This window comes from Amblyraja radiata, chromosome 23, assembly GCF_010909765.2.
Source record: "Amblyraja radiata isolate CabotCenter1 chromosome 23, sAmbRad1.1.pri, whole genome shotgun sequence".
In the NCBI taxonomy this organism is placed as follows: Eukaryota; Metazoa; Chordata; class Chondrichthyes; order Rajiformes; family Rajidae; genus Amblyraja; species Amblyraja radiata.
The window spans coordinates 4,510,927-4,529,967 of NC_045978.1; the positions used below are offsets into that span (position 1 = coordinate 4,510,927).

Consider the following 19,041-nt stretch of genomic DNA (forward strand, 5'->3'; position numbering starts at 1 on the left):
CGATTTAGAAATTAAGTAAATACTTAAGCATCTTTTAATTGCAATGCAACTTGAAGTTAAATAATATAGTTATTAAAAATATTAAATCTTTCAGATTCTGAATATACAAGAATTTATAAAGTTTATACAGTTTTGCTGATTTAAACAAATTAATCACAGAGACGTACAGCACGGAAACAGGCCCTTCGGCCCAACTCATCCATACTGACCAAGATGCCCCATCTAAGATAATCCCATTTGGCCATGTAAGTAATTCAATAAGCATTCTAATTAGGTAGGAAGAACTGCAGATGCTGGTTTACATCGAAGATAGACACAAAATGCAGGAGTAACTCAGTGGGACAGGCAGCATCTCTGGATAGAAGGAATGGGTGACGTTTCAGGTCGAGACCCTTCTTCAGACTGAATGTGTAACGTTTCGGGTCGACCCTTTTTCAGTCTGAAGAACGTCACCCATTCCTTCTTTCCGCTGAGTTACTCCAGGATTTTGTGTTTACAATACAATTCAATTTATTGTCATTTGGACCCCTTGAGATCCAAACGAAATGTCGTTTCATTCTAATAATACTTAACCTGAACCTCCGTATCATTGCATTTGTTACCCACAATGTAAAAGGTAAATGGAAATGGTAGAAAGATGCCGTGGGACTTTTTAAGTCACAAAAGTGATGCTGAAATTCCATTCATATAATGACACACGGGTCACCTACCACAAAAACTATAAATAAGTAACATTTCCCTGTTCACTGTGATATGTCAATGGAACACCAGTAAAAACTGGCTCGATAAATAAAGGCAGCTTACTTTAAGCCAGGCGGTCTTCACATCAGAACTAACTTACACAAACCCGATGCAAAGATTTCTTGTACATTGCAGAAGGATAATCCTTTAATGAAAATACACAACGGAATGAAACTTTTAAATTTGGTCAGATCTACAGCCCGGGATCCCTCGTGGGGGACCTGGGGGAAGAAGAAGCCATCACTGCCGGCCCGCGGGGCCGGCGTGGACTTACCATCACCCCTGGAGGGGAGCTTCGACCGCCGGCCCTGCAGCCTACGGAGCTTCTGGCTGCGGCGGGGACTTTAAATCTCGACCGCCGGCCTGCGGCCTACAACAACTTAAAGCCGTGGTCTCCGGTGAGGAAGAGCCGACCCTGGACTGACTCTGGACTCTGGTCCTGTACACGGGGGAGAAATGGAGGAGGACTGGCCAAATTTTTGTGCCTTCCACCACAGTGATGAATGCTGTGGTGGATGTTTGTGTTACAGTTTTAGTGTGTGTTCTTTATTATTGTACTGCTGCTGACAACCCAAATTTCCACCGACCCTGGTTGTGTGGCAATAAATTATATCTATCTATCTATCTATCTGTGGAACTTAAGCAACCAAGATTAAAACTCGGATAATTTTTTTTTTTGAGTGTGTGCTGCTATGAATAGACAAAATGGTACGTTAAAATGTATTTAAGAAGATGTCGGAAAATCAAATGTAGGCAAAAAGTGCTGGAGAAACTCAGCGGGTGCAGCAGCATCTATGGAGCGAAGGAAATAGGCAACGTTTCGGGCCGAACCCCAAAGGAAATAGGCAACGTTTCGGGTTGAAACCCAAAGGGTTTCGGCCCGAAACGTTGCCTATTTCCTTCGCTCCATAGATGCTGCTGCACCCGCTGAGTTTCTCCAGCACTTTTGTCTACCTACGTTAAAATGGATAGCTTTCTAGTAAGTAACTAACATTAGTTACTAATATTAAGATTAAATTTGACAACTGAAAAAAAAAATTGCAAGTTTTCAGCTCAAGAACAGGCCCACAAATTCAATGCCTAGTTAAACTGATAAATTCATAAGTCATAGGAGCAGAATTAGGCCATTCGGCCCATCGAGTCTACTCCACCATTCAATCATGGCTAATCTACCTTTCACTCTCAACGCCTTTCTCCCGGTAACCTTTGACACCCTTCCTAATCAACAACATGTCAATCTCCGCTTTAAGAATATTCAATGGCTTGGCCTCCGCCGCTGTCTGTGGCAATGAATTCTACAGATTCCCCACCCTCTGGCTGAAAAAATTCCTCCGCATCGCCTTTCTAAAGGAACATCCTTTTCGGTCCGAAGTTCCCACCTGCTAGTCCGTGGTCTTTAGCCCTCTGTGCAGGAAGGAACAGCAGATGCTGGTTGATACCAAAGATAGACACAAAAAAGCTGGAGTAACTCAGTAAACGAAACAGGTGACATTTCGGGTCAAGACCCTTCGTCAGATCTGAAGGAGGGTCTCGACCCGAAACGTCACCTATTCCTTTTCTCATGAGATGCTGCCTGACCCGCTGAGTTACTCCAGCTTTTGGTGTCCATCTATATACCTCTTTTCCCACGTGCCCTTCTAAAAGCCTCTTAAACGCCACTATCGTCTCTGCCTTCACCACCACCCCTGGCAATGCGTTCCAGACCCCCACCACTCTCCACTAGGTTTGTATTCACTGGAGTTTAGAAGGATGAGGGGGGGGATCTTATAGAAACATATAAAATTATAAAAGGACTGGTCAAGCTAGATGCAGGAAAAATGTTCCCAATGTTGGGCGAGTCCAGAACCAGGGGCCACAGTCTTAGAATAAAGGGGAGGCCATTTAAGACTGAGGTGAGAAAAAACTTTTTCACCCAGAGAGTTGTGAATTTATGGAATTCCCTGCCACAGAGGGCAGTGGAGGTCAAGTTACTGGATGGATTTAAGAGAGAGTTAGTTAGAGCTCTAGGGGCCAGTGGAGTCAAGGGATATGGGGAGAAGGCAGGCACGGGTTATTGATAGGGGACGATCAGCGATGATCACAATGAATGGCGGTGCTGGGCCGAAGGGCCGAAGGGCCGAATGGCCTCCTCCTGCACCTATTTTCTATGTTTCTATGTTTCTCTGTATAGAAAAACTTGCCCTGCAGTTCTCGTTTAAACATTCCCCCTCAAACATCTGACGAAATGAAAGTTAGCCCAGTTGTCTTTTCCTAAACTAAATCTCGATTCCCGAAAGATTGGAACCTGTCTTGAAGAATACCTGATATGTATCTTGTCGTTCTGAGAAGCCACTTTATTTTGGTCCTGCATTCATATTTTTACATTCAGATAAATAGTCGTGTAAAAATCTGTCCAACAAAATAATATCACTAAAAAAGAGTCAACATTTTTGTGCAAATAAAAAACTGTCGTTCTGCGTGCGTTGGGCGTAAACAAAGGGTTAGTTCTATTCTATCCCATCGTACACACCACAGGCAAATGACAGAAGCCAATTGAGCTATAAACCTGCATGGGCATGTCTTTGGAGTGCGAGAGGAAACCCTGAAAAACCCCACTCGGTCATGGGGAGAATGTGCAAACTCCGCAGAGACAGCACCCGTGGACGGGATGGGACCCGGGTCTCCGGCGCTGTAAGGCAGCAACTCCACCGCACCGCCCATCGTAAAAGCACCGTCTTCCCTCGACCCTGAAGGCTGTTTGCGAGATACTTTGTGGTTCAATGCCGCCCGAAACTATCTTTTAAATGTCTATCCGTGTCGCTTGGCCGAAGAAGAGGAAGAAGGAGAGGCCGAAGGTGTTGACGATGCTGATGAAATTGAAAACAGACGGCCATGATCCTGAGGTCTCTATGAGGTGACCGGCAAGGTAGACAAAGGCAACCCCTGGAATGAAAGAAGGCAAAGTTAACATCCTCAAAGACTACGGAAGCATCCAAATAGCCCTACTCAATACAAGACTCTGCTTAGTCTTTGAGATGCAGGGGAGATTCCTGCTTTTCGAGGTACCAAGCACTGGGCCTGTGCTCGCTGGAGTTTAGAAGGATGAGGGGCCACCTCATTGAAAATTACCGAATAATGAAAGGCTTGGATAGAGTGGATGTGGAGAGGATGTTTCCACTAATGGGGAAAGTCTAGGACCAGAGGTCATATCCTCAGAATTAAAGGACGTTCCTTTCGGAAGGAGATCAGGAGGAATTTCTTTAGTCGGAGGGTGGTGAATCTGTGGAATTCATTTCCACAGACAGCTGTTGAGGCCAAGTCAATGGATATTTTTAAGGCAGAGATAGATTGATTCTTGATTAGTACGGGTGTCAGGGGTTATAGGGAGAAGGCAAGGGAATGGCATTGAGAGGGAGAGATAGATCAGCCAAGATTGAATGACGGAGAAGACCCGATGGGCCGAATGGCCTAATTCTGTTCCTATCATTTATGAAGTTATGCAGCATGGAAACAGCAATGGATTAGACACCATACATATATTAAATACCTCTAATATCCTGAATTCTATTCTGCATCTAAAATGCATTTTCAATTGCATTGTGCCGAAATCACCAATACTACATGAAAAAAAAAATCAAAGCTATCGTGTCTATATCTAGATGAGCTCTGAAAGGATCAGTTTAAATGACACAGCATGGAAACAGGCCCTTCAGCCCACCGGGTCCGCACCGACCAGTGATCCTCGTACGTAAGCACTATCCTACACACCAGGGACAATTTACAATTGTAACCAAAGCCAATTAACCTACAAACCTGCACATCTTTAGAGTGTGGGAGAAAACCGGAGCACCTGGAGGAAACCCACACGGTCACAGGGAGAACGTACAAACTATACATACAGACAGCACCTGTAGTCAAGATCGAACCCGGGTGTCTGCCGCTGTAAAGGGCCTATCCCACGAGCATGCGGCGAGCGCCACCAAACCGGAAACGGGGCCGCGCGGAGCTCGAGTGATCCCGTACGGGTTGACGTGAAGTTCGAGCGAAGGCGTATGCCGTCAAGATGCTGCGTACGGCGTTGAGACGCTGCGCACGCCCGTCGAGGCGGTGCGTACGGCCTCAGTTTTTCGGAGGCCGCGCGATGTCGGAACCAGCTCCGCACAACTCCATACGGCTCCGGCGATCAAAGTGAGACCGGCCCCGCGAGGCCGTACGGCACAAGCGACCACGTTAGGTCGCGCTTGCCGCATGCAGTCGCATGCTCGTGGGACAGGCCCTTATGGCAGCAACTCTACCGCTGCGCCACCGTGCCACCCTGATGTAGTCATGCATATGGCAGGTAATAAAAGAGACCGTTTAGAAAGCAATTTGTTAATACATCAAGCAGTGATATTGTGAACCTTGAAGTCCTTCAATATTGGTTCCAATTTTTAAAAAGCCAGATCAAACTACACATGACAGGGAGCAGTAATGTGGGGGGGATGGGAGGATATTTGGGATCAGGACATTGTGTCAGATAGAAACTGTGTGTTTGTAAATTGGATTTAATTCCACTTTCAGCGTGCAGATTCTACATCTCAGAGAAAGGACAACGTTGTGCTCGTCTTCTAAGCGTTCAAATTCCAAAACCATAACAGCAGGGTACGTTTAGTTTAGAGATACAGCATGGAAACAGGCTCTTCGGCCCACCAAGTCCATGCTGGCCACGATCACACTAGTTCTGTAATATCCCACTTTTTCATCCACTCCCTACACTTCAAGAGCAATTTACAGTTGCCAACTAACCTACAAACCTAAGCATTTTTAAGATGCGGGAGGAAACCGGAGCACCCGGAGTAATATCATGGGAAAACATGCAAACTCCACATGGACAGCACATGATGTCAGGATCGAACCCGGGTCTCTGGTGCTGTGAGGCAACGACTCTACCAACTGGGCCACCTTGCCATAAAACAACTTTAAATGTATTTTTGTTAGCTACTTCTCAGGTATTTTTCTATTCTTAAAAATAAAACATGCCACGTCAAGCCAGCTATGAAGCAAAAATTCATACGAACCGCACAAGGCTCCACCTGTATTCATAATACCTAAGGAAATAGAAAAAAAAGTAAAAATACACACACCTTCAAGTTACTTCTCAAGAACTGGTTCCCTAAGTAACAAACCACTTTACAACCGTTTTACATATCCAGCCGGAAACTAAATATCAAGATGGAGATATTAATAAAAAGTAATTGTGCGATAATTTCCAGCGCATTGTGGAGATAGGGGGAGAAACTGCCTGTTAGCGACAATTTTGCGTCAGCTGCTGCAACCGTTTGTTTTGTGTAAACGTTTAACATGGAACCGAAGTGCAAATTGTATTATTGAAAGTTACAAACTGGCCACATGGGCACCAGGAGGTAGCAATCCAGACCAACGCTTACTGCTGGAGACAAATGAATTCATCGCCACAGACGGCTGTAGAGGGCCAAGTTACTGGGCATTTTTAAGGTGGAGATAGATATATTCTTCATTAGTGCGGGTGTTAAGGGGCGAAGGCAGGAGAATGGGGTTGAGAGGGAAAAATAGATCAGCCATGATTGAATACTTGATGGGCCGAATGGTCTCATTCTGCTCCTGGAATTAACTAACTTAAGAACGGCGTATATTTTTGATTGACAACGCTCCTGTGAATGGCCGTGTGATGTTTCTGCAATATTACATGGCTTATTTGATTGAAAGAGTAAGCATGGAAACAGGTCGTTCATTCCGAGTCCATGTCGATCATGGAACACCTTTCACACTAGTTCTGGGTTGACCCACTTTCACATCCACTACCCTACACACTGGGGGCAATTCACAGAGGACAGTTAACTGGCAAACTCAAACATCTTTGGGATGTGGGAAGAAACCGGAGCGTCCAGAGGAAATCAATGGGAGAACGTGCAAACTCCACAAAGACAGCAACTGGTAGTTGAAGTCTGTTGGATTTGCGTGTTGGGTCTGAACAAAGGGTGCAGTGTACTGATCTACCACACCTAGTGTTGACGTGGTTGAATGCAAACACACACTCATCACATCCTGCACAAGTTCAGAGACTGGAACCACAGAGGTTACAAGACAAATAAAGAGTGCAGGAAGGAACTGCAGATGCTGGTTTTAATCGAAGATAGACACAAAATGCTGGAGTAACTCAGTGGGACAGGCAGCATCTCTGGAGAGAAGGATTGGGTGACGTTTCGGGTCGAGACCCTTCTTCAGATTGATGTCAGGGGAGTTGGAGTGTATAGAAAAGGATGCGTAAGGTGTGAAAACAGGACAAAGGGAATGGAGATCAAGGAAAATGGAGAATACATTATCGTTAGTTGGGAGAAGGCAATAACAAACCAATGAGAGATACAATGAAGTCGGAGACAGTAAGACTGGTCGGAGAACTGGGAATGGGGAGGGGATGGAGAGAGATGGAAAGCAAGGGTTACTTGAAGTTAGAGAAGTCAATGTTCATACCGCTGCCCAAGTGAAATACGAGGTGCTGTCAATGTTCACAACACAAATAAAACAATCTGTTTACAAGAGCTGGCTAAGGCCGTAATCTATATGACCACTCCCAGCATGTGCCGAGCAGCTTTCTTTGAAAAGAGGGGAACAAAACTGTAAATAAGCAAACTGTATAATCTGGAGTTCTAGATCATCTTTAATCGGTACAAATAGTATAGGTCGTTAGTTGTTAGTTCATCGTTACCGCTTCCAAGACTGACCAGTGTATGAATCATGCAGTAAGGTGGGGTTAGTGATGCTATTTCTACTCTGATTCGCTCACATGCAATAACCAATCTACTAAAAATCAGTGTATTAATAAAAATAATAAAGTTTGTATATCTTATCAGTTGAGGATAAGAGTCAGTTCTCAACTCTGTCAACTTTGTGGCATTACAAGGTGTTTCATTCACGAGTGTAAACATCACTTACCAAATAGTGAGCCCGCACAGGATGGCGCCAAATCTTGAACATTTACAGAAACTCCGCTATATTAAACAAACACAGTGTACTTTGTTAACTTATTATACATTCATGTTCACAAAGGGTAAACATTAGTTCATAAGTTTATACGTTATACTGTATGTTCAGATGTTAACAACTATTAATAGTCTGATAAAGCAAAATGTAACAGAAAGCCTAGCGATAAGGAAAAGGGTTCATTAGTGATTGGAGCAGAATTAGGCCATTCGGCCCATCAAGTCTACTCCGCCATTCGATCATGGCTGATCTATCTTTTCCTCTCAACTCCATTCTCCCCCCCCCGATGTTTGTGTAAATTGTGTTAAGTGTGTGTCATGTTTTTTTTTTTGCGATGTCATGACTGTAGGAATGAAATTTCGTTCAAACCATGTCTGTTTGAATGGCAATAAAAGGCATTCTATTCTATTCTCCCCATAGCCCCTGCCACCCGTACTAATCAAGAATCGATCTGTCTCTGCCAAAGTCATGCAGAGATGCTGAGTTACTCCAGCACTTTTTGTCTCTAACACGGAGCAGATAAATACAAGATAGGCCCAAAAAGCTGGAGTAAGTCAGCGGGTCAGACAGCATCTCGGGAGAAAAGGAATAGGCGACGTTTTGGGTCGAAACCCTTTTTCAGACTGACGTCCAAATACAAGTTGCATGACCTTTTATAGAAAAATCTAGTTGGCAATTCAAACTCCAAAGGGCAATTTAAGATTTTTAAACTTCTTTGATACAACTGTGTGGAGTTTGCACGTTCTCCCTGTTACAGTGTGGGTTTCCTCCAGGTGTTTCAGTTTCCTCCCACATCTCAAAAACGTGCAGGTTTGTTAAGATAATTGCCCTCTGTAGATTAACCTTAGTGTGTGAGGAGTGGATGGGATAACATAGAACTAGTGTGAATGGGTGATCAACGTTCTGCGTGGACTGAAGGGCTTTTTTTCCCATGCTGTATCTCTAAACTAAACAGTGGAAGCGAAGAACTGCAGATGCTGGTTTATACCAGTGATTCCCAACCTGGGGCCATGGCAAATTTCAGGGGGGGCCACAGAAATTTTTTGGGGATTTAGGGGGCCACAGGTTCAATGAAGGGGGCCACAGAGCTACCACCCTGTTGCCTCCTAAATTTCAGTTCTAATAAATTTAAATCTAGTAGTTGAAATCATATTTTAATGTATGATTATAAATGGTTGTTTTATTGAACCCACAAAATATTTTTGATGTTTGTGGAATAGAATAAAAGAGAATATATGTGCAATTAATAGACACTGATATTTTTATGGAAGGTATTATAATATTGAAGTACTTTTTTTCCGCTAATAATGTCAGGGGGGGGGGGGGGGCACAGAAAAATTAAAAGATCCCTAAGGGGCCATGAGCTAAAAAAGGTTGGGAACCACTGGTTTATATCAAAGATAGACACAAAGTTCTGGAGTAGCTCAGCGGGTCAGGCAGCATCTCTGGAGAAAAAAGGATGGGTGACGTTTCGGGTGGTGACTCTTCTTCAGATTAGGTCTCCAGAGATGCTGCCTGACCCGCTGAGCTACTGCCAGCACTTTGTGTCTATCTTTGGTACAAAGCTAAACAGGTTCATAGAAAACAAATAGGTGTAAAGCGTTTAGACATATATTATTACATTTTTAGTAGACTTAAAGTGCTTTACAAAATCTGGAAATACAATGACATAGATGACCCAAGGTCTACAAATGTTAACACAACTCGTTTCCATTTACCTGTGATTGAAAGTCTGAAGTCCTAAGCTAACAGACAGGAATATCACAGCTTGGTAATAGTTGCCTGAGTAACTCAATAATTTGGTAAAGATGCTGGAAACGCCCATGGCAAACACCTGTACAAACACAAAAATGAATTGCTTTTGTTCCAATTCCCATAATAAAAAATAATTTAAAAAATGGATGGGATTTATATAGCGCCTTTCTAGAATACTCAAGGCGCTTTACATCGCATTATTCATTCACTCCTCAGTCACACTCGGTGGTGGTGAGCTACTTCTGTAACCACAGCTGCCTTGGGGCAGACTGACGGAAGCGTGGCTGCCAATCTGCGCCTACGGCCCCTCCGACCACCACCAATCATTCACAGACATTCACACACAGGCAAAGGTGGGTGAAGTGTCTTGCCCGAGGACACAACGACAGTATGCACTCCAAGCGGGATTCGAACCGGCCACCTTCCGGTCGCCAGCCGAACACTTAGCCCATTGTGCCATCTGTCGTCCCAATAATAGCAGAACTCTTTACAATTTGCCAGTCACCTTACCGTCATTATCTTTCGCACTTTGGCGGTGTCAAACCCTGTAGAGTGCAAATAAATTGAAACATTATTACATGGGTTTTGAGAAGTGATTGCACAGATTTATCATCTTCATAACTGTTTTAGTCCAAGTATTTGTACGCATAACTTTAACAAAGGAATAAATCAAATCATGAGTCTATTTAGCGAAGGAATAGGTGAGGTTTCGGGTCGAGACCCTTCTTCAGACTGATGTGGAGGTGGGGAGGCGGGAAGAAGAAAGGACAGTAGGCTATGGGAGCTTGGCCAGTTTACACCCCAGTGGTATGAACATTGACTTCTCCAATTTCAGGTAGTCCTTGCTTCCCAGCTCTCCCACAGCCTACAGATTTATTTTTAATTAACCAATTTCGTTTTTAAGCCAATTAACCTACAAACCTTTCTGTCTTTGGAGTGTGGGAGGAAGACCGGAGCACCCGGAGAAAACCCACTTGGTCACAGGGAGAACGTACTAACTCAGTGCAGTCAAGAACCTGTAGTTAGGCTGGAACCGGGCCTTTGGCTCTGTAAGGTTCTACCGCTGTGCCACCATGCTGCCACCGTTAAAATGCACCAGAAAGCTGCTCTTCATTTTAGATTAGGTCTGCAGTTTATATTTCTACATCAAGGTTGGGAGATTTGCAATTCTGCGACAATACTGATACAGTCCAACAGCGCAGGAGGATGAGAATTGATCTTAGAGAGGTGTACAAAATACTGAGGGGAATAAATCAGGTAGACGCACAGAGTCTCTTGCCTAGAGTAGGGGAATCTATCGAGAACCAGATGATGTAGGTTTAATACGAGTGGGGGGGGGGGGGGGAATATTTAGTAGGAACCTGAGGGGTAACTTTTTCACACAGTGGGTGGTGGGTGTATGGAACAATCTGCTGGATGAGGTAGTTGAGGCTGGTAATACTGCAACGTTTAAGAAACATTTGGACAGGTACATGGATAGGACAGGTTTAGAGGGATATGGGTCAAACGCGGGCAAGATGGGCCAAAGGGCTTGCTTCTATACTGTCATAACTTCTCTATGGCTCTATTTCATGAGAACTCATAAATATAGCCTTGTAATATTTTTGTTGAAGACGATTGTTTTGATTTACAATTCCTTGCTTGTAAGTCATTGTAAGGAAGTGTCTCACCGAGTTTGATCAGGTGATCGGTTAGCAAGCCCCCAAACAATGAGAATGGGATGGCGACAGCCCAGGGGACCACGTTGAATACCCAACCCTGGAAAACAGGAGATAAAGACGTCACTTCACAAGAAAATTCTTCCATTCCTTCAACTTAAATTCAAATATCCTAGTCGGAGACTTTAGTCTAAAAATGGACACCAAGAATATCAATCAAAGTTAAATCTCCAATTGTAAGTTTATGTTTAAAAGAGCAGAATTAGGCCATTCGGCCCATCGAGTCTACTCCGCCATTCAATCAAGGCTGATTTATCTCTCCCTCCTAACCCCATTCTCCTGCCTTCTCCCCATGGTTTGGGTTAGGACCCTTCTTCAGACAGATTAAGTGGGGTGATGGGGGTGGGGGGGGAAGAGTCATCGATTATCTGTTCACACACTAGTTCTATACACCCCCTTCACACCAGTGACCAATTTACAGAGGCCAATTAACCTACAAACCTGCTTATCTTTGGGATGTGGGAGGAAACTTTACAAAGGAGATAACGAGGAACTTTGTTTGTTCGAGGGTGGTGAATCTGTGGAATTTATGGAGCCAGGCGGCTATGGAGGTCGTCATTAGGTATTTTTAAAGTGGACATTGACAAGTTCTTGATTAATAAGGGCATCAAAGGTGATGGGGAGAAGGCGGGAGAATGGAGTTGAGTAGGAAAGACTGATCAGCCATGATTGAATGGCGGAGTAGACTCGATGGGCTGAATGACGTAATTCTGTTCAGAAGATCATAACATCATGTGATAGGAGCAGAATTAGGCCATTCGGCCCATCAAGTCTACTCCGCCATTCAATCATGGCTCATCTACCTCCACCTCCTAACCCCATTCTCCTGCCTTCTCCCCATAACCTCTGACACCTGCACTAATCAAGAATCTATTTATCTCTGCCTTACATATATCCATGGATGGCCTCCACAGCCGTCTGTGGCAACGAATTCCACAGATTCACCACCCTCTGACTAAAGAAATTCCTCCTCATCGCGTTCCTAAAAGAACATCCTTTATTTCTGAGGCTGTGCCCTCTGGTCCTAGACTCTCCCACTGGTGGAAACATCCTCACCACATCCACTCTATCCAGGCCTTTCACTATTCTGTACATTTCAATGCGGTCCCCCCTCATTCTTCTAAACTCCAGCGAGTACAGGCCCAGTGCCGACAAACGCTCACCATATGTTCCTATGATTTATGAACTTAGGAAACCAGAGCAACCGGAGGAAACCCACGCGGTCACGGGGAGAACTTGCAAACTCCACACAGACAGCACCCGGGGTCAGGATTGAACCAGGGTGGCTGGCGCCGTGAGGCAGCGACTCTACCCGCTGCGCCACATGGTTAAGGTTGAACGGCCAGAGACGACGCACCTTGGACTCGGGAAACAGATCGTGGAAGAATGTTGGCATCCAGGACAAAAGGCAGAAGAACGTCCCGGCCAGGCAAATGTGGGCCACAATGACAGCCCTGTAGAGGAAGGAAAACAAAGAACAAAGGAATCACACGTCGTGGACCAAATATCTCAAATAATAACGTCTTGGCAATGAAATGTAGCACGGCCAAGAATCTGAAGATAACTGACACGCAGTAGAAATAACCACGTTAAAAATGATCTTATGGGCCTGTCCCACTTGAAGATTTTTTAGGCACCTGCCGGCGACTGTCATAGTCGTAGCAGGTCGCCCAAAAACCGGAGACTTAAAATAAATATAATATAATATAAATATAATAAAATAATATAATAATAAATAAAATATAAATATAATAAAAATGGCCCAAAACTACGCTCATTGGCGTCAAACCCACTATCGCCGAAAACTTTCAACATGTTTGAAATTTTAGCGCCGACCAGAAAGACGTTATGACTTTTTGCGCGACTGAGGAGACGACTCCCCGCGAACCACCGGCGAACATGTGGCAACAAACTAGTCGCCTGTAGTTGCCTAAAAAAGTTGCCTCAGTGGGACAGGCCCATTAATCGCTCCAGACTAAGTGGTCACCACAGGGAATTTCCCAGCGAGTCCAGGCGAACGAGGAATGATTTTCCAATCATGGAAGAGAGGGAACAAAAAGTGTCAATTGGGGGGAGTGTCAAAACTGCAGCAAATAAGGATTTCATTGTTACGTTTCCAGTTTCATTCATATGATAACTAGACAGTCTTGAATCAAATTTGGGCGAAAAGCTTAAGAAGTCAAAATCTTCAGAATTTGCAGAATGCACCCAAAATTGAAAAGTGTGATCAAGATATAGTTCTCAAATACCAACGAGGTACCGTTATCCTTTGTACAATCTATATTTCATTGCATACTATAAATTCACATTTTAACCAAGCCATTAAATTAGAGATAACATCATCTCCTGGCTGTTAGAAAGCAAGGTGGTCTCATTGAAACATGGAGCATTCAGAGATGATGATTATGAAAGTAAGCATGCAGGTACAGCAGGCAGTGAAGAAAGCGAATGGCATGTTGGCCTTTATAACAAGAGGAATCAAATATAGGAGCAAAGAGGTCCTTCTGCAGTTGTACAGAGCCCTAGTGAGACCACACCTGGAGTATTGTGTGCAGTTTTGGTCCCCTAATTTGAGGAAGGACATTTTGCTATTGAGGGAGTGCAGCGTAGGTTTACAAGGTTAATTCCCGGGATGGCGGGACTGTCATATGCTGAGAGAATGGAGCGGCTGGGCTTGTGCACTCTGGAGTTTAGAAGGATGAGAGGGGATCTCATTGAAACATATAAGATTGTTAAGATCTTGGACACGCTAGAGGCAGGAAACATGTTCCCGATGTTGGGGGAGTCCTGAACCAGGGGCCACAGTTTAAGAATAAGGAGTAAGCCATTTAGAACGGAGACGAGGAAACACTTTTTTCTCACAGAGAGTTGTGAGTCTGTGGAATTCTCTGCCTCAGAGGGCGGTGTAGGCTGATCAACAGGCCAGGATGAATGCTATGACACTACAACCTATGTTTCAATGTCCAGAATCATTGCATGCTAAATTCAGATTTTAATCTCAAATTCACAAGTTATAGGATTAGAATTAGGGAATTCTGCCCATCGAGTCTACTCCGCCATTCAATCATGGCTGATCTCTGCCTCCTAATCCCATTTTCCTGCCTTCTCCCCATAACCCTTGACACCCGTTCTAATCAAAAATTTGTCCATCTCTGCCTTAAAAATATCCACTGACTTGTCCTCCACAGCCCTCTGTGGCAATGAGTTCCACAGATCAGCTACCCTCTGACTAAAGAAGTTCCTCCTCACCTCCTTTCTAAAAGAGCGCCCTTTAATTCTGAGGCTACGACCTCTGGTCCTAGACTCTCCCACCAGTGAAAATATGCTTTCCGCATCCACTCTATCTATGTCTTTCATTATTCTGTAAGTTTCAATGAGGTCCTCCCTCAACCTTCTCAACTCCAGCGAGTGGAGGCCCAGTGCTGTCAAACGCTCATCATATGCTAACTCACTCATTCCTGGAATCATTCTTGTAAACCTCCTCTGGACCCTCTCCAGAGCCAGCACACCCTTCCTTAGATGTGGGGCCCAAATTTATTCACAGTACTCCAAATGCGGCCTGACCAGCGCCTTATAGAGCCTCGGGCTCGATCAAGTCATTAAAAGAGAAATAACAGCAGCGTTCACCTTTAGAGTGCTTTCTGTCATATGTTTTGTCATTTCAAAGCCAAAAAAAGTTATTTGTCACAAATACTTCCTGTAAGTAATGCACGCTGGGGCCAGAATTTGACTACAATACCACAAGCATCCTGATCATCAGCAGTTCCTTCCGACACACATATTCTAAATAACTAGTTGCATAAAGTCAGGCTAGGTTACATTTTCTGTTAGACAGTCTTTAGACAGCGCAGAAACAGGCCTTCAGTCCACCGAATCCATGCCGACCAGCAATCCCTGCACACTAATGCCCCTGTCCCACTTAGGAAACCTGAACGGAAACCTCTGGAGACTTTGCGCCCCACCCAGGGTTTCCGTGCGGTTCCCGGAGGTTTTTGTCAGTCTCCCTACCTGCTTCCACTACCTGCAACTTCCGGCAACCACCTGCAACCTCCGGGAACCGCACGGAAACCTTGGGTGGGGCGCAAAGTCTGCAGAGGTTTCCGTTCAGGTTTCCCAAGTGGGACAGGGGCATTACACTATCCTACACACGCTAGGGACAATTTACAATTACACCAAGCCAATTAACTTACAAACCTGTACGTCTTTGGAATGTGGGAGGAAACCAGAGACTCCGTAGAAAACCCACGCAGGTCACGGGGGGAACGTACAAACTCCGTACAGACAGCACCCGTGGTCAGGATCGGACCCGGGTCTCTGGCGCTGTGAGGCAGCAACTCTACCGCTGGGCCACCGTGGTGTCGGGTTCAAATCCCACTCAAAGGCAACAGCACACAGTCCAGGATGATACTTCATTGAGGAAGTGAGGGAATGACGACTGTCTGAAGAGATCTTTAGCAGAAGAGCTTTTTGAACTAAGACTTGAACATCCTCCAGTCTTTTAGGTGATTGTTAAAGATCCCGTTGTACTGCTGGAAGACCAGGAGAGAAATCCTGCCGTTCTCCAGTTGAGGCATTAAAGAATTAACAAAGGAGGCAGACACGAGGAACTGCAGGTGCTGGAACCTTGAGCAACCAAAAAGTGCTGGAGGTCCTCAGCTAATCAGTCGGCAACTGCAGAGGGAATGGACAGATGACATTTTGGGTCAGATCGTAGTAGTTGAGGAGGGATAGTGGCCATTTGGCTATATTTTGTGTGTCATTAATTATGCCCTTCACATTTAGCCTGCCTGTAATTATATGGGCGGGATTTATTACGTAGTCAGAGGCGTGTTTGCTGCTGGTTTTTTTGCGCAGAAGCTGTCAGCTTGTTAGTTTTGGAGCCAACAGGGTAGGAAGGAATATCCTTTGACTGTCAGATGGGTGGAATGTGACAAAGGTCAAAGGTGCCAAAAGATTGTCAGATACGGAGATAAGAGGCGTGAAGTGTGAAGCCGGAGGGAGGGATATGGGCTGAGGGGAACAGAGCAGGACAATAGACAATAGGTGCAGGAGTAGGCCATTCGGCCCTTCGAGATGAGTGCATCAAGGTGAGAAAAGATAAACCCACAAAGGCCGCAGCAACTTACCAGACAGCAGTGCTCCGGAACAATTTTCTCCATGGAACCTTACTGTTCTTTGAGTTCACCAGCCCGTTGCCCAAGCTTTCCAAAGATATTATCTGGTCTACGCGATAGAAAATTTTTGCCCGAGTCAGAAATATAATGAAAATATAATCACATCATCTCACTGAAGAGAAAGGGTGAGTGAGTCGGCAATCATAATTCATGGATAGTTACCTTGTCCTTTAAGGAAATATTTCCACATGCAGACGCCCCACAACAGCGAGGGGAGGCCAGAGAAATAGAACACACTCTCCCAGCCGTACCTGTGTAACAACACCGACCCTACAGCTCCGAGCAATAATGTTCTACAGAAATAAAAATGTTTTAGAGTTTATTCAAATGCATTGGCAATGAACCAGATAACATATTGAATTGAACTGAATACTGTATCATCACATGGGACAAGTCGCAGTGAAATTATTTGCATACACACCTTGCCAAGGTATGCAAATAGTTGCCCATAAAGGGCGTTTACAGAGTTACAAATCCCCCCCCGCCCCCCCCCCGCACATAAATCAGATAACAGTCGGTTAATAGTTAACAACGCCTAACACCAATAGCCACCGAGGGCGGTGGAGGCCAAGTCAATGGATATTTTTAAGGCAGAGATAGATACCCTGTAGATAGATTCTTGTTTACTCCGGGTGTCAGGGGTGACGTGGAGAAGGCAGAAGGATGGGGTTAGGAGGGAGAGAGTTGGATGAGCCGTGATTGAATGGCGGAGTGGACTTGATGCAGAACTGTACCGTAAGCGGGCTGGTCGTGTTTATAAGGCCACCAGAAAGTACACGGGCTATGTTTGAACCTCCTCCAGTTTATTGCCACATACTATGTATGCTTCATATAGTCAGCGGTATACATTTGCATTTAATTCTTTGTAGTACTCAGTAGATTTGCATTTGCATTTAGTTCTTTAAGGGGGAGGATGTAGATGAGTGTGACTCATACTTGGTCTGCCCACAAGCTTATTAGAGTGCTCTCTCTCTCTCTCTCTCTCTCTAGCAGACTAGCTGTGTGCATGGGTGGAGACGAAAGCACCTTGTGTTTCCTCTACAGAGTTGCTAATAAAAGACTATGGATTCTAATCACTATGTGTGAGCCTGATCATTTCCAACACCGACTGGCCCAATTCTGCTACTATGAACCAAAGACCCTATAGCGAGCAAGCAAGTCCACTCGACGAAAAAGACGTAGTACGGTCATGGGCAGATTCATGGGGAATTTTCGGCCCCATTTCCGTAACCGGCTTCCGTCTCCGCACCAAAGATCCCATCGTAGCGGAGCAAAGATACTAGTGCGGAGACGGAAGCCGGTTACGGAAACATCCTCGTAAATATAAAAGAAAATTTGGTAAAAATCTTCTCCTCATTTTCATAATTTAAATTTATTAACACAAACTATTCCCCCGTAACGTTGATTGCACTGCGAGTCGGGTCGGGTTACTGAAATGGATGAAAAAAAGGCCCACGTTCCGCTCCGTTACGTACTACACGTCAGCCCATTGCATTTAGCAGGAGTGGTCTATCTTGCTCCGCTATAGGATCTTTGCTATGAACTTAACTGACCGTTAAGCTGATAGCCGTTCTATGAAAAACAACTCTACAGCTTTGGAAACAGCGAATTAGCCTATTTGCTTATTACCAGCGTCAGGTCCACGGATAACAATGTGTGCACAATAAATATTGGACCAGGCAACAATGTCAATAGCCCGCTAACAAAAAAACCCCAATTATGCCTTATCCACTGATAACAGCCGTAGTAAACCCAAGGTTGCTAATTGATTGCAAAATACAGCATGGGAACTGGCCTTTTGGCCAACTGAGTCCACGCCGAACATCGATCGATCACCTGTTCCCACTAGTTCTATGTTATCCCACTTTCCCATCCACTTGCTCAACACTCAGGGCAATTTATAGAGGGCCAATTAACCTACAAACCCGCACGCCTTTTAGATGTGGGAGAAAACCCACGCGGTCACGTGGGAAATGTGCAAACTCCACACAGGCAGCATCAAACCTGGGTCTCGGATGGTGTGAGGCAGCAGCTCTACCCGCTGCACCACTGTGCCGCTCTTTAATGTTTCAAAGACATCTGTTTGTTATTTTTCAAAATGATCTTTGTGATACTTTTATTGAGTTGTGCCCGCCCGCAGGGAAGCGAGTACCAGAGGACATAGGTTTAAAGTGAGGGGGAAAAGATATGATAGGAACAATACGGTGGAGCCGTGGTTGTGTTGCTGCCTTACAGAGGGTTCGATCCCGACTAAGGGTGCTGTCTGTACGGAGTTTGTATATTCTCCCCGTGACCGCGTGGGTTTTCTCTGAGATCCTCGGTTTCCTCCCACACTCCAAAGACGTACAGGTTTGTAGGTTAATTGGCTTGGTATAAGTATAAATTGCGCGTAGGATAGTGTTAATGTGCGGGTATCGCTGGTTGGTTCGGGCTCGGTGGGCCGAAGTGCCTGTTTCCGTGCTGTATATCCAAACAAGAGTCACAGAGTAATACAGTGTGGAAACAGGCCCTTCGGCCCAACTCGTCCACACTGGCCAACAATATCCCAGCTACACTAGGCCCACTTGCCTGCGCTTGGTCCATATCCCTCCAAACCTGTACTATCCATGTACCTGTCTAACTGTTTCTTAAACGATGGGATAGTCCCAGCCTCAACTACCTCCTCTGGCAGCTTG

General features: G+C 44.9%; 1 protein-coding gene across 1 annotated transcript in view; it reads right to left on the minus strand.

Moving 5' to 3' along the window:
* Positions 1 to 2,837: 2,837 nt before the first annotated feature.
* slc17a9 (solute carrier family 17 member 9) overlaps positions 2,838 to 19,041 on the minus strand; it is a 38,843-nt gene continuing 22,639 nt past the window's right edge. Inside the window, exons 5-13 of the mRNA XM_033041393.1 lie at positions 16,529 to 16,659; positions 16,319 to 16,415; positions 12,550 to 12,646; positions 11,145 to 11,232; positions 9,985 to 10,019; positions 9,438 to 9,553; positions 7,672 to 7,727; positions 5,778 to 5,807; positions 2,838 to 3,663 (exon numbers count right to left, since the gene is read on the minus strand). Coding sequence (XP_032897284.1) covers positions 3,521 to 3,663; positions 5,778 to 5,807; positions 7,672 to 7,727; positions 9,438 to 9,553; positions 9,985 to 10,019; positions 11,145 to 11,232; positions 12,550 to 12,646; positions 16,319 to 16,415; positions 16,529 to 16,659 — 793 coding nt within the window. The 3' untranslated portion in view covers positions 2,838 to 3,520. The remainder of the gene's footprint in view (positions 3,664 to 5,777; positions 5,808 to 7,671; positions 7,728 to 9,437; positions 9,554 to 9,984; positions 10,020 to 11,144; positions 11,233 to 12,549; positions 12,647 to 16,318; positions 16,416 to 16,528; positions 16,660 to 19,041) is intronic.